The sequence below is a fragment of the Saccoglossus kowalevskii genome, chromosome 2 (genome assembly GCF_978046115.1).
Source record: "Saccoglossus kowalevskii chromosome 2, keSacKowa6.1, whole genome shotgun sequence".
Classification (NCBI taxonomy): Eukaryota; Metazoa; Hemichordata; class Enteropneusta; family Harrimaniidae; genus Saccoglossus; species Saccoglossus kowalevskii.
Genome location: NC_140642.1, coordinates 31846722 through 31861607, shown reverse-complemented (window position 1 = coordinate 31861607; position 14886 = coordinate 31846722). Strand labels below are relative to the sequence as shown.

The following is a 14886-nucleotide window of genomic DNA, read 5'->3' as shown; positions in this document are numbered from 1 at the left end:
TTAACATAAAGGATGTAGTAGAGTTTTTTACCAATATTAATAAATCACATTGTTAATGTTAATGTTACAATTTTGAAATTCCTCATTTATTTTTATGACACTTCAATCCTTTGCAAATAAACTGAGGTAGGTCACGATTCAGATGGTAATGTACATGTTAAACACTGGAAGTGTTGTCAAAATTGTTTTTCATTGGCAATGGCTGTTGCATGGTAATGGTAATGTTAAAAGTCAACTGCCATAACTTAGCCAGACACAAACAAGTAGAATGCAATCAGATCCACACAGATGTGCGCAACGTACAACATGCATGAACACAAGGTGTCTTGGGTTTCGGCACGGAAAATATTCACTACCTGAACATGTAGCCATGCAAACCAATAAGGCTCTTGTACAAAATCAAGGGGGATGAAACAGTTATTTTATCTGGAGACTTGCTAGTTACATATATAAAATATAAAAGTACTATAATGGTATTCACCTTTACTTAACTAACATAAGTACACAAATACAAATTAAAAATTTCACATGGGTAAAAAATACGATGCTTTGGTACATGAAACTTTTTTTTTTTTTTTTAAAAATAGAAAATATTGAAGTCAGATAATAAAAGTCTTTATACATGAATATAATATGCATAATATTTGTGTCAAAATTCAAAACTGTACAAAAATACATCATAAATAGCACCTGTTATACAACAATAAAAAAAAAATTATTTACATTAAAGCAGAAGACTGAAAATCTGTTGTAAGGAAGTTGTTGATCATAATCATGGTCAGACTAAGGCATCAAATCTGCATATATTAAAGGACGATGGTCGACGCGCCATGCATGCACGAGATATATGGTCTCATATAAACAAAGATGGTGACTTTGACTGTTGCGTAGATCAACGAGTACAAACTGAGATGCTACCAAACTTTAATTAGGAATTTTTAGGTGATTGGAAGGTATTGAAGGAGTCATTGGCGGTAATCAGTGCAAGTCGCACCCAGGTCAAACCTCATACTTGTGATTTCCATTAGAAGAGTGCATTGGATTGTGGGAAAATCAATGTTTATCAACACAAATGTTGCACATGCGCAGTGCGACGACCACCGCCCTTTAAGTAGAAAAATCTTGCTTTGAATATTTTGTTACACAAGATTATTCAAAGCGGCACAGTTTCCGCACAGCATAAGCTTCCCTTTTAGGTAAACAAACAAGGTATTACCGGGGTAGTATTTTATACAAACGTTCTATCCATATTGAGCATCATTAATGTTATTAGGCTGACATTCAAAATATTTAAAATTGCTTGGAAGAGGTAGAATGTTCTACAGAAATTAGATAAGTACAAAACCCAAAAATGTAATATTTATTTTAAAAGTTTTTTTGAATTCTGTTCCATGCACAGTACAGTACAGTACATTACATTACATGCCCTCAGCATTCATGCAAGTTTGATACATGATATTTTAAGATGCGAGAATCATTCAAAATGGCTACGATCGTCAAAAGTCAACTGGATTTTACTGATGTGTTCCCATGAGTAAACGTATAACATCTGACAGACTTGTTATAAAAGTATAACACCCTGAATATGAACATTTATGCCCTAGCTATCTTGGGAGACGACGATATTCCTACCTTGTGAAGCTTTATCTGGTTTCTACAATTTTAAGGAGCTCTTTAGCAATGCAAAATATGCAGATTGCATACAAAAATAAAATGGTGGAAACTTTGTTTAAAAAAAATAAAAAAATTGGTTCACTGATAAACAATTTTTTTTTCAAATCTTCTTTGTCATATTTAATATAAATTCATGTGTATTTCACATATAAAATCTACACTAGTTTGAAATCAAACATTATTCTCTTCAGCTATGAATACTGACAAGCGAAGACTCGCTGTCCCTCTTCTCTGAAGTGATTTGGAGTTCTGCTACTGTTTGGCCATCTTCCATGTAGACTGGAGCGATGATGCGACGGTGCTTCTTTGTTTTACACAGAGCAATGACGAGCAGAAGAGCTAATATGACGCTGACACACAACACAGCTACTATGACACCTATTATGTGATTACTCAGCCCATCACTCTGCTTTGTCGTTGCTGTTGGGTCTTCCAGTTGCCTACGAAAATGAAACAAGAAAAGATATTAAGGTGCTGATGACAGTTAAGCACATGTTTTTTAGTATCTCCTTGAGATGGCGGTTGAGTGTGAAGCAATATGGAGGAACCACCTAAACGTTGTAATTAATTGTTACCCAGGTATGGTGACAGCTAAGGACCATGAACAAGATGCAGGAACCACCTAGACTGCCCTCACAAGATGCAGGAACCACCTAGACTGCCCTCACAAGATGCAGGAACCACCTAGACTGCCCTCCCAAGATGCAGGAACCACCTAGACTGCATTCACAAGATGCAGGAACCACCTGGACTGCCCTCACCAGATGCAGGAACCACCTGGACTGCCCTCACAGAATGCAGGAACCACCTCGACTGCCCTCACAAGATGTAGGAACCACCTAGACTGCCTTCACAAGATGTAGGAACCACCTAGACTGCCCTTACAAGATGCAGGAACCACCTAGACTGCCCTCAAAAGATGCAGGAACAACCTAGACTGCCTTCACAAGATGCAGGAACCACCTAGACTGTCCTCACAAGATGCAGGAACCACCTAGACTGCCTTCAAAAGATGCAGGAACCACCTAGACTGCCCTCACAAGATGCAGGAACCACCTAGACTGTCCTCACAAGATGTAGGAACCACCTAGACTGCCCTCACAAGATGTAGGAACCACCTAGACTGCCCTCACAAGATGCAGGAACCACCTAGACTGCCCTCACAAGATGTAGGAACCACCTAGACTGTCCTCACAAGATGTAGGAACCACCTAGACTGCCCTCACAAGATGTAGGAACCACCTAGACTGTCCTCAAAAGATGCAGGAACCACCTAGACTGCCCTCACAAGATGTAGGAACCACCTAGACTGTCCTCACAAGATGCAGGAACCACATAGACTGTCCTCACAAGATGTAGGAACCACCTAGACTGCCCTCACAAGATGTAGGAACCACCTAGACTGCCCTCACAGAATGCAGGAACCACCTAGACTGTCCTTACAAGATGTAGGAACCACCTAGACTGCCCTCACAAGATGTAGGAACCACCTAGACTCCCCTCACAAGATGTAGGAACCACCTAGACTGCCCTCACAAGATGTAGGAACCACCTAGACTGTCCCTTCACAAGATGTAGGAACCACCTAGACTGTCCTCACAAGATGTAGGAACCACCTAGACTGCCCTCACAAGATGCAGGAACCACCTAGACTGTCCTCACAAGATGCAGGAACCACCTAGACTCCCCTCACAAGATGTAGGAACCACCTAGACTCCCCTCACAAGATGTAGGAACCACCTAGACTCCCCTCACAAGATGTAGGAACCACCTAGACTGTCCTCACAAGATGCAGGAACCACCAAGACTGTCCCCTCACAAGATGTAGGAACCACCTAGACTGCCCTCAAAAGATGCAGGAACCACCTAGACTGTCCTCACAAGATGTAGGAACCACCTAGACTTCCCTCACAAGATGCAGGAACCACCTAGACTGTCCTCACAAGATGCAGGAACCACCTAGACTGTCCTCACAAGATGCAGGAACCACCTAGACTGTCCTCACAAGATGCAGGAACCACCTAGACTGCCCTCAAAATATGCAGGAACCACCTAGACTGCCCTCACAAGATGTAGGAACCACCTAGACTGCCCTCACAAGATGTAGGAACCACCTAGACTGCCCTCACAAGATGTAGGAACCACCTAGACTGCCCTCACAAGATGTAGGAACCACCTGGACTGCCCTCACAAGATGCAGGAACCACCTGGACTGCCCTCACAGAATGCAGGAACCACCTCGACTGCCCTCACAAGATGTAGGAACCACCTAGACTGCCTTCACAAGATGTAGGAACCACCTAGACTGCCATTACAAGATGCAGGAACCACCTAGACTGCCCTCAAAAGATGCAGGAACAACCTAGACTGCCTTCACAAGATGCAGGAACCACCTAGACTGTCCTCACAAGATGCAGGAACCACCTAGACTGCCTTCAAAAGATGCAGGAACCACCTAGACTGCCCTCACAAGATGCAGGAACCACCTAGACTGTCCTCACAAGATGTAGGAACCACCTAGACTGCCCTCACAAGATGTAGGAACCACCTAGACTGCCCTCACAAGATGCAGGAACCACCTAGACTGCCCTCACAAGATGTAGGAACCACCTAGACTGTCCTCACAAGATGTAGGAACCACCTAGACTGCCCTCACAAGATGTAGGAACCACCTAGACTGTCCTCAAAAGATGCAGGAACCACCTAGACTGCCCTCACAAGATGTAGGAACCACCTAGACTGCCCTCACAAGATGTAGGAACCACCTAGACTGTCCTCACAAGATGTAGGAACCACCTAGACTGTCCTCACAAGATGCAGGAACCACATAGACTGTCCTCACAAGATGTAGGAACCACCTAGACTGCCCTCACAAGATGTAGGAACCACCTAGACTGCCCTCACAGAATGCAGGAACCACCTAGACTGTCCTTACAAGATGCAGGAACCACCTAGACTGCCCTCACAAGATGTAGGAACCACCTAGACTGCCCTCACAAGATGTAGGAACCACCTAGACTCCCCTCACAAGATGTAGGAACCACCTAGACTCCCCTCACAAGATGTAGGAACCACCTAGACTGTCCCTTCACAAGATGTAGGAACCACCTAGACTGTCCTCACAAGATGTAGGAACCACCTAGACTGCCCTCACAAGATGCAGGAACCACCTAGACTGTCCTCACAAGATGCAGGAACCACCTAGACTCCCCTCACAAGATGTAGGAACCACCTAGACTCCCCTCACAAGATGTAGGAACCACCTAGACTCCCCTCACAAGATGTAGGAACCACCTAGACTGTCCTCACAAGATGCAGGAACCACCAAGACTGTCCCCTCACAAGATGTAGGAACCACCTAGACTGCCCTCACAAGATGCAGGAACCACCTAGACTGTCCTCACAAGATGTAGGAACCACCTAGACTTCCCTCACAAGATGCAGGAACCACCTAGACTGTCCTCACAAGATGCAGGAACCACCTAGACTGTCCTCACAAGATGCAGGAACCACCTAGACTGTCCTCACAAGATGCAGGAACCACCTAGACTGCCCTCAAAATATGCAGGAACCACCTAGACTGCCCTCACAAGATGTAGGAACCACCTAGACTGCCCTCACAAGATGTAGGAACCACCTAGACTGCCCTCACAAGATGTAGGAACCACCTAGACTGCCCTCACAAGATGTAGGAACCACCTGGACTGCCCTCACAAGATGCAGGAACCACCTGGACTGCCCTCACAGAATGCAGGAACCACCTCGACTGCCCTCACAAGATGTAGGAACCACCTAGACTGCCTTCACAAGATGTAGGAACCACCTAGACTGCCATTACAAGATGCAGGAACCACCTAGACTGCCCTCAAAAGATGCAGGAACAACCTAGACTGCCTTCACAAGATGCAGGAACCACCTAGACTGTCCTCACAAGATGCAGGAACCACCTAGACTGCCTTCAAAAGATGCAGGAACCACCTAGACTGCCCTCACAAGATGCAGGAACCACCTAGACTGTCCTCACAAGATGTAGGAACCACCTAGACTGCCCTCACAAGATGTAGGAACCACCTAGACTGCCCTCACAAGAGGCAGGAACCACCTAGACTGCCCTCACAAGATGTAGGAACCACCTAGACTGTCCTCACAAGATGTAGGAACCACCTAGACTGCCCTCACAAGATGTAGGAACCACCTAGACTGTCCTCAAAAGATGCAGGAACCACCTAGACTGCCCTCACAAGATGTAGGAACCACCTAGACTGCCCTCACAAGATGCAGGAACCACGTAGACTGTCCTCACAAGATGTAGGAACCACCTAGACTGCCCTCACAAGATGTAGGAACCACCTAGACTGCCCTCACAGAATGCAGGAACCACCTAGACTGTCCTTACAAGATGCAGGAACCACCTAGACTGCCCTCACAAGATGTAGGAACCACCTAGACTGCCCTCACAAGATGTAGGAACCACCTAGACTGCCCTCACAAGATGTAGGAACCACCTAGACTGCCCTCACAAGATGTAGGAACCACCTAGACTGTCCCTTCACAAGATGTAGGAACCACCTAGACTGTCCCTTCACAAGATGTAGGAACCACCTAGACTGTCCTCACAAGATGTAGGAACCACCTAGACTGCCCTCACAAGATGCAGGAACCACCTAGACTGTCCTCACAAGATGCAGGAACCACCTAGACTCCCCTCACAAGATGTAGGAACCACCTAGACTCCCCTCACAAGATGTAGGAACCACCTAGACTGCCCTCACAAGATGTAGGAACCACCTAGACTGTCCTCACAAGATGCAGGAACCACCAAGACTGTCCCCTCACAAGATGTAGGAACCACCTAGACTGCCCTCACAAGATGCAGGAACCACCTAGACTGTCCTCACAAGATGTAGGAACCACCTAGACTTCCCTCACAAGATGCAGGAACCACCTAGACTGTCCTCACAAGATGCAGGAACCACCTAGACTGTCCTCACAAGATGCAGGAACCACCTAGACTGCCCTCAAAATATGCAGGAACCACCTAGACTGCCCTCACAAGATGTAGGAACCACCTAGACTGCCCTCACAAGATGTAGGAACCACCTAGACTGCCCTCACAAGATGTAGGAACCACCTAGACAGTCCTCACAAGATGCAGGAACCACCTAGACAGTCCTCACAAGATGCAGGAACCACCTAGACTGCCCTCACAAGATGCAGGAACCACCTAGACTGTCCTCACAAGATGTAGGAACCACCTAGACTGCCCTCACAAGATGCAGGAACCACCTAGACTGCCCTCACAAGATGTAGGAACCACCTAGACTGTCCTCACAAGATGTAGGAACCACCTAGACTGCCCTCACAAGATGTAGGAACCACCTAGACTGCCCTCACAAGATGTAGGAACCACCTAGACTGCCCTCACAAGATGTAGGAACCACCTGGACTGCCCTCACAAGATGCAGGAACCACCTGGACTGCCCTCACAGAATGCAGGAACCACCTCGACTGCCCTCACAAGATGTAGGAACCACCTAGACTGCCTTCACAAGATGTAGGAACCACCTAGACTGCCATTACAAGATGCAGGAACCACCTAGACTGCCCTCAAAAGATGCAGGAACAACCTAGACTGCCTTCACAAGATGCAGGAACCACCTAGACTGTCCTCACAAGATGCAGGAACCACCTAGACTGCCTTCAAAAGATGCAGGAACCACCTAGACTGCCCTCACAAGATGCAGGAACCACCTAGACTGTCCTCACAAGATGTAGGAACCACCTAGACTGCCCTCACAAGATGTAGGAACCACCTAGACTGCCCTCACAAGATGCAGGAACCACCTAGACTGCCCTCACAAGATGTAGGAACCACCTAGACTGTCCTCACAAGATGTAGGAACCACCTAGACTGCCCTCACAAGATGTAGGAACCACCTAGACTGTCCTCAAAAGATGCAGGAACCACCTAGACTGCCCTCACAAGATGTAGGAACCACCTAGACTGCCCTCACAAGATGCAGGAACCACGTAGACTGTCCTCACAAGATGTAGGAACCACCTAGACTGCCCTCACAAGATGTAGGAACCACCTAGACTGCCCTCACAGAATGCAGGAACCACCTAGACTGTCCTTACAAGATGCAGGAACCACCTAGACTGCCCTCACAAGATGTAGGAACCACCTAGACTGCCCTCACAAGATGTAGGAACCACCTAGACTGCCCTCACAAGATGTAGGAACCACCTAGACTGCCCTCACAAGATGTAGGAACCACCTAGACTGCCCTCACAAGATGTAGGAACCACCTAGACTGTCCCTTCACAAGATGTAGGAACCACCTAGACTGTCCTCACAAGATGTAGGAACCACCTAGACTGCCCTCACAAGATGCAGGAACCACCTAGACTGTCCTCACAAGATGCAGGAACCACCTAGACTCCCCTCACAAGATGTAGGAACCACCTAGACTCCCCTCACAAGATGTAGGAACCACCTAGACTGCCCTCACAAGATGTAGGAACCACCTAGACTGTCCTCACAAGATGCAGGAACCACCAAGACTGTCCCCTCACAAGATGTAGGAACCACCTAGACTGCCCTCACAAGATGCAGGAACCACCTAGACTGTCCTCACAAGATGTAGGAACCACCTAGACTTCCCTCACAAGATGCAGGAACCACCTAGACTGTCCTCACAAGATGCAGGAACCACCTAGACTGTCCTCACAAGATGCAGGAACCACCTAGACTGTCCTCACAAGATGCAGGAACCACCTAGACTGCCCTCAAAATATGCAGGAACCACCTAGACTGCCCTCACAAGATGTAGGAACCACCTAGACTGCCCTCACAAGATGTAGGAACCACCTAGACTGCCCTCACAAGATGTAGGAACCACCTAGACAGTCCTCACAAGATGCAGGAACCACCTAGACAGTCCTCACAAGATGCAGGAACCACCTAGACTGCCCTCACAAGATGCAGGAACCACCTAGACTGTCCTCACAAGATGTAGGAACCACCTAGACTGCCCTCACAAGATGCAGGAACCACCTAGACTGCCCTCACAAGATGTAGGACCACCTAGACTGCCCTCACAAGATGTAGGAACCACCTAGACTGCCCTCACAAGATGTAGGAACCACCTAGACTGTCCTCAAAAGATGCAGGAACCACCTAGACTGCCCTCACAAGATGTAGGAACCACCTAGACTGTCCTCACAAGATGCAGGAACCACCTAGACTGCCCTCACAAGATGTAGGAACCACCTAGACTGCCCTCACAGAATGCAGGAACCACCTAGACTGTCCTTACAAGATGCAGGAACCACCTAGACTGCCCTCACAAGATGTAGGAACCACCTAGACTGCCCTCACAAGATGTAGGAACCACCTAGACTGTCCTCACAAGATGTAGGAACCACCTAGACTGCCCTCACAAGATGTAGGAACCACCTAGACTGTCCCCTCACAAGATGTAGGAACCACCTAGACTGTCCCCTCACAAGATGTAGGAACCACCTAGACTGTCCCCTCACAAGATGTAGGAACCACCGAGACTGCCCTCACAAGATGTAGGAACCACCGAGACTGTCCTCACAAGATGTAGGAACCATCGAGACTGTCCTCACAAGATGTAGGAACCACCGAGACTGTCCTCACAAGATGCAGGAACCACCTAGACTGTCCTCACAAGATGCAGGAACCACCTAGACTGCCCTCACAAGATGCAGGAACCACCTAGACTGTCCTCACAAGATGCAGGAACCACCTAGACTGCCCTCACAAGATGCAGGAACCACCTAGACTGCCCTCACAAGATGTAGGAACCACCTAGACTGCCCTCACAAGATGTAGGAACCACCTAGACTGCCCTCACAAGATGTAGGAACCACCGAGACTGCCCTCACAAGATGTAGGAACCACCGAGACTGTCCTCACAAGATGTAGGAACCACCTAGACTGCCCTCACAAGATGTAGGAACCACCTAGACTGCCCTCACAAGATGTAGGAACCACCTAGACTGCCCTCACAAGATGCAGGAACCACCTAGACTGCCCTCACAAGATGCAGGAACCACCTAGACTGCCCTCACAAGATGCAGGAACCACCTAGACTGCCCTCACAAGATGCAGGAACCACCTAGACTGTCCTCACAAGATGTAGGAACCACCTAGACTGCCCTCACAAGATGTAGGAACCACCTAGACTGCCCTCACAAGATGTAGGAACCACCGAGACTGCCCTCACAAGATGTAGGAACCACTGAGACTGTCCTCACAAGATGTAGGAACCACCTAGACTGCCCTCACAAGATGCAGGAACCACCTAGACTGTCCTCACAAGATGTAGGAACCACCTAGACTGCCCTCACAAGATGTAGGAACCACCTAGACTGCCCTCACAAGATGTAGGAACCACCTAGACTGCCCTCACAAGATGTAGGAACCACCTAGACTGTCCTCACAAGATGTAGGAACCACCTAGACTGTCCTCACAAGATGTAGGAACCACCTAGACTGCCCTCACAAGATGCAGGAACCACCTAGACTGCCCTCACAAGATGCAGGAACCACCTAGACTGTCCCCTCACAAGATGTAGGAACCACCTAGACTGCCCTCACAAGATGTAGGAACCACCTAGACTGCCCTCACAAGATGTAGGAACCACCTAGACTGTCCTCACAAGATGCAGGAACCACCTAGACTGCCCTCACAAGATGCAGGAACCACCTAGACTGTCCTTACAAGATGCAGGAACCACCTAGACTGTCCTCACAAGATGCAGGAACCACCTAGACTGCCCTCACAAGATGCAGGAACCACCTAGAGGTTGTAATTCGTTCACTGTTACCCAGGGATGGGGACAGTAGACCATGAAACAAGATATACAGCAATAACCTAAATGTTGCAATTCACTGTTCACCTTATTGATGTAACTGTGTAGTTGATGTGTTGAAACTCAATCAGCAACAGCTCATTATCAACTAACTCTTTCAACTGTATTAGGATTTGAGATGATGTTACTGAAACAAAAATAAACAGAAAACATGTACATATTAATGTCTAGTAGTTTTTAGTGACCCTACTAAACATGAAATTCATGGAAATGAACACAGCTTGTTGTTCCTTCATGCGTCTTTGTGCCATCATAAAAACATAAAAAAAAATGCTGTTGGATTAGCACACAAAGAAACTATTGGGCGTCTATAATTAATAAGTGTGTGAATGTACATATACGGAAGTCAATCCCATTGATACACTCCTTTGAATACATATGTCAGTTGTGAATTTTTATGTAAAATTATTTTTTTATTTTTCTACTGTATGTAATACTTGTCTCAAGAATTATTTGCCGGGAATGTGGATGAAAATATTGTTGCTTTTGATATACCGGGGCTACTTTGAAATTCTGTGGAAAATATGACCATGATAATAACATGCATTGTTATTCATGCTTCTATCACTTCTTGCATATAACAATGCAATCTGAACAGCCAAATAAATTACCTTCTCCACTGTCGCCAGCCAGAATTTCTAATATCACTACAACACTGCCCTCATTCACTTCCAGGATGACAATGCGTGACCTGAAAGGCAGAAAGAATATCTATTACCTAAAGCGTCACAGCACTGTTTGAAATTTTGTGTTATAACCACATCATGGGATGGACATTAAACAAAACATGGCATGGCAACTGAAACTCATGACATAATTGGATAGTTTGCTGTCTCGCAAAACAACTGTAGAATTTTCAGTGATACACTAGTCGTGTCAGACCCTGGTTCAAGAAATTCACTGTCATTAAACAGTGTTACAAAATATGTCTTGTGTGGTCTCCCATATTCAGAGGATTATTGATAGACAACCTGGTCTTTTAGCATTGTTTTACTTTCTGAATTATGACAACCAAATTTATATAATACAGCGTGAATATCGACTGCCATGATTATTGTGCAAATGCATAGATCATGGTAACCGTAAACTAAGTGACAGTGACTGTTGCAGCCCTGAACGAAGGTAAATACTTCATTCCATTTTCAGTTCACCTTTTTAAGAAAAAATCGTGCCATTTTTTGCAGAAATCAATTCCAACAACTGGTACTTTGACATCAATATTTCACTTCCACATTGCATTGCCAGGATGTTTTTGGGAATTTCAGCAGAATTGTGTCTGTACAACACTGCATTCTGATTGGTTAATAACGAACACTACCCATTAGAACAAAGAATGTTGTTACAGGTCAAATTGTGAGAGAAAATATCATGGCAGGAGATTTTGCTTACAATCGAAAATATTCAATGAAGAAAAATTATCGTTTTCTTACAGACCCTAACAATTTTACACCGTAAAATCTGATGTAATGTAACTGATATTGTAATAAAATGTGTGGATTTTTTTCATCATTGTAAATGTGTCATGGAAATCAATGACAATGCAACTCATTTCACAATTTTAATTTCACCTGTTCTCCTAATCTGATACGTGGTGCTGAACAAATTTTGTCCTTTGGACAACTTTGGTCAATTTGAATGGTTGAACAAGCGCCCACCCCTTAAAAAACATGATTTTTAAAACTTAGTACCCCGGGAACTAAGTCGGACGAGTACTCATCCAAACACCATCAACAAATGTTTCTCATTTATAACATAGAGGCGCTTCAGAAATTGAACATGATGCATAGTATTTCCCACAACGTTTTGAAATGAAATAAACACTCATCCCAAAGATAACATCCAGAAGAGCTTGTGTACGGAGGAACATACATACAGTAGCCCCCCCTGAAAGAAGTAGAACAATATGGCTTGAAAGTAATGCGACATTACATACTCAGAAATGTGCAGAGCATTGGTGATTGCCATGGAAACAGCTTCCTTAAATTTCTCTAGTTGTTGTTCATTCGATATCAGTGTGTACTCCATGATGATTACCATCTCAACAGCAATGTCATAATTGTCGTCATAATGGCCAACGGTGGATTGTTCTATTAAAATAATTAAATATTTGGGTATTAAATGAAATTGCTCATGATAAATAAATCGATGGTAAAATAGGTAGAATGTATTAAGTGTAATTGGCACTCGAAGGACAAAAACTAGGAAAGTATGTCAAGTATTGATATGTCAAATTTTTGTTGTTGACATGATCAATTAAAATTAAAGCGAGGCAGTCATCACTTGCACATGCAGTAGAGGCCATAGCGTGTTGCTGTTCACAAACAAGCATCTACCAATGAGCTTTAGCTATTTTAGTGTGCATTTTCATCGTTTCTTAGTACTCAATTCGTGTGTGTGCACAGGTGACAATCCCTGCACACGAAATGCATCTTTGTGCACAGTTAATTTGAGTTAATATCATAAAAAAAAAATTGCAACATTAATTCCTTGAGGGTATATAGATATACATCATACAAATTGTAAAACTTAGATGTCTTGTACAGAATTGGAATAAAATCAGCCAAATAGGTCACTGGAAATATAAAACAACATATCCACCATTTAAGTATTTTTAACTAAATCATGACAAGCACTACCAGTATCTGTTATATCCAAACCAAGTACGAAAGAAATCACCTTGGGCATGACTGACAAACAGTTGATGGCACATACAGTACAGAAACATATTCATATTCACCTTTGATATTAACCAGGTAATTCATATAAACATCATTGTTCTATACTTTTAATATGACACTGAAGTGGTTACCATAGTAATACAAGATTTAAACTGGGTTAAGGTCATTCCAAAGTTCACTACATCTATTTATAGTACCACTGAATATCAGAAACTAAATAAATCTTCAAAGTAATACCTGGCAAAGGACTTGTGGATGGAAATACTAATAAATCAATCTCAGCTCTACATAATATATCAGATATCGGACATTGAAGTTCTCCATAATAATCTGGAATCTGTTTGGGTTTGTGATAGAGAGAGAGAGGAAAAAATCGAATCCAATTACTGAATTTTCTCTCAAGCAACATTTGTAGAACACAATATTTAATTCTTTACAATGATTGCATTTGAACAGAACACAATGTTGTAACATTTGCTGAAATTAAACTTCACTCATCATCTTAATAGTGAAGTCATCTATTACAGCGCAGTCAAGTGCTACTAGTATAACTTTATTTCTGACAAAGATAAGTATTTTCCTGTCCCATCATGAAATGAGCAATAAGGTTGTGTGCTTCATACACAAAGTATTGACACATTTTGCAGTATAGGGTACCAATTATATGTACCAGGATATACATGTGATGTTTGCTTGATAAATATTTAAGCAACACCCCCCCCCCCCCCCCCCCCCGCCGCCGAAGGTGGGTATACCACGAGATATTGCACAATTCATGACATGTATACACAAGCCGCAGGCGAGTGCATATATGGAGTGAATTGTGCAATATCAAGTGGTATACCCAACTTCAGGGGGAGGTTATTGCTATTATATTATACCAGTATATTAACAATTCGATAAAACTAGTAAAAAAAAGAGTTTACTTGCATCTATTTTATTATTCCGCATGAAAACAAAATGTATCCAGATGACTAAAGCAGCGTAAACACAAAAATTAGCATAACAAAAGATTACCTTTCTGACCTTTTACTGACTGCATCAGCACCTTTTGAAATACAGGGTCGCGTACAGTTTGGATCATTAAAACAACGAATTTTTGGCGTTTCCCGTTTTTTGTACAATTTGGATTGTAATTTGCCCATTGAAAGTACAGTTGTGAAATAAACCGGTTTTGTGACTCATCATACTACTTGTAACTTTAAATATTTGACGTTCAGCGGTACTTGGTTCGACAGAAATTTGAGATGCGGCGGGACGCAGTGTATCATGTACAGCGACCGACACAGCGACCTCAGTCCCAACATCTGACCTGGATACCTTTGGTATAACCAAAGTTTTGTAACAGTATGACTGACAAGTTTTGTTGTTGTTCTGGGGCAAGTTTGATGGTGTAAGATCGGATTCTCGCATTGTTTTTGTGACACGTACATGATATGCCTTGTCTCAACTCCGGCCGAAAGAAAGACTTTGCACGCTGTCGCTCTAATCCAGTGGTTAGTGTACACTCTGCACAAATCTGCAGCTTTCGAAATTACCTTCATCTCCTGTAATTTATTTACTCATAGTGGAGAATTACAATACAACATATCATCGTTGAATTCTGCGATGTCCCATGTTCTTTGAAACA

General features: G+C 44.2%; 1 protein-coding gene across 2 annotated transcripts in view; it reads right to left on the bottom strand.

The window, feature by feature from the left end:
• Positions 1–404: 404 nt before the first annotated feature.
• LOC100377619 (ciliated left-right organizer metallopeptidase-like) overlaps positions 405–14886 on the bottom strand; it is a 28174-nt gene continuing 13692 nt past the window's right edge. For both annotated transcript variants that reach the window (XM_006815550.3, XM_085494346.1), the window contains exons 13-17: positions 13494–13593; positions 12512–12665; positions 11190–11269; positions 10606–10705; positions 405–2114 (exon numbers count right to left, since the gene is read on the bottom strand). In XM_006815550.3, the coding sequence (XP_006815613.2) occupies positions 1862–2114; positions 10606–10705; positions 11190–11269; positions 12512–12665; positions 13494–13593 (687 nt within the window). In that variant the 3' untranslated portion in view covers positions 405–1861. The remainder of the gene's footprint in view (positions 2115–10605; positions 10706–11189; positions 11270–12511; positions 12666–13493; positions 13594–14886) is intronic.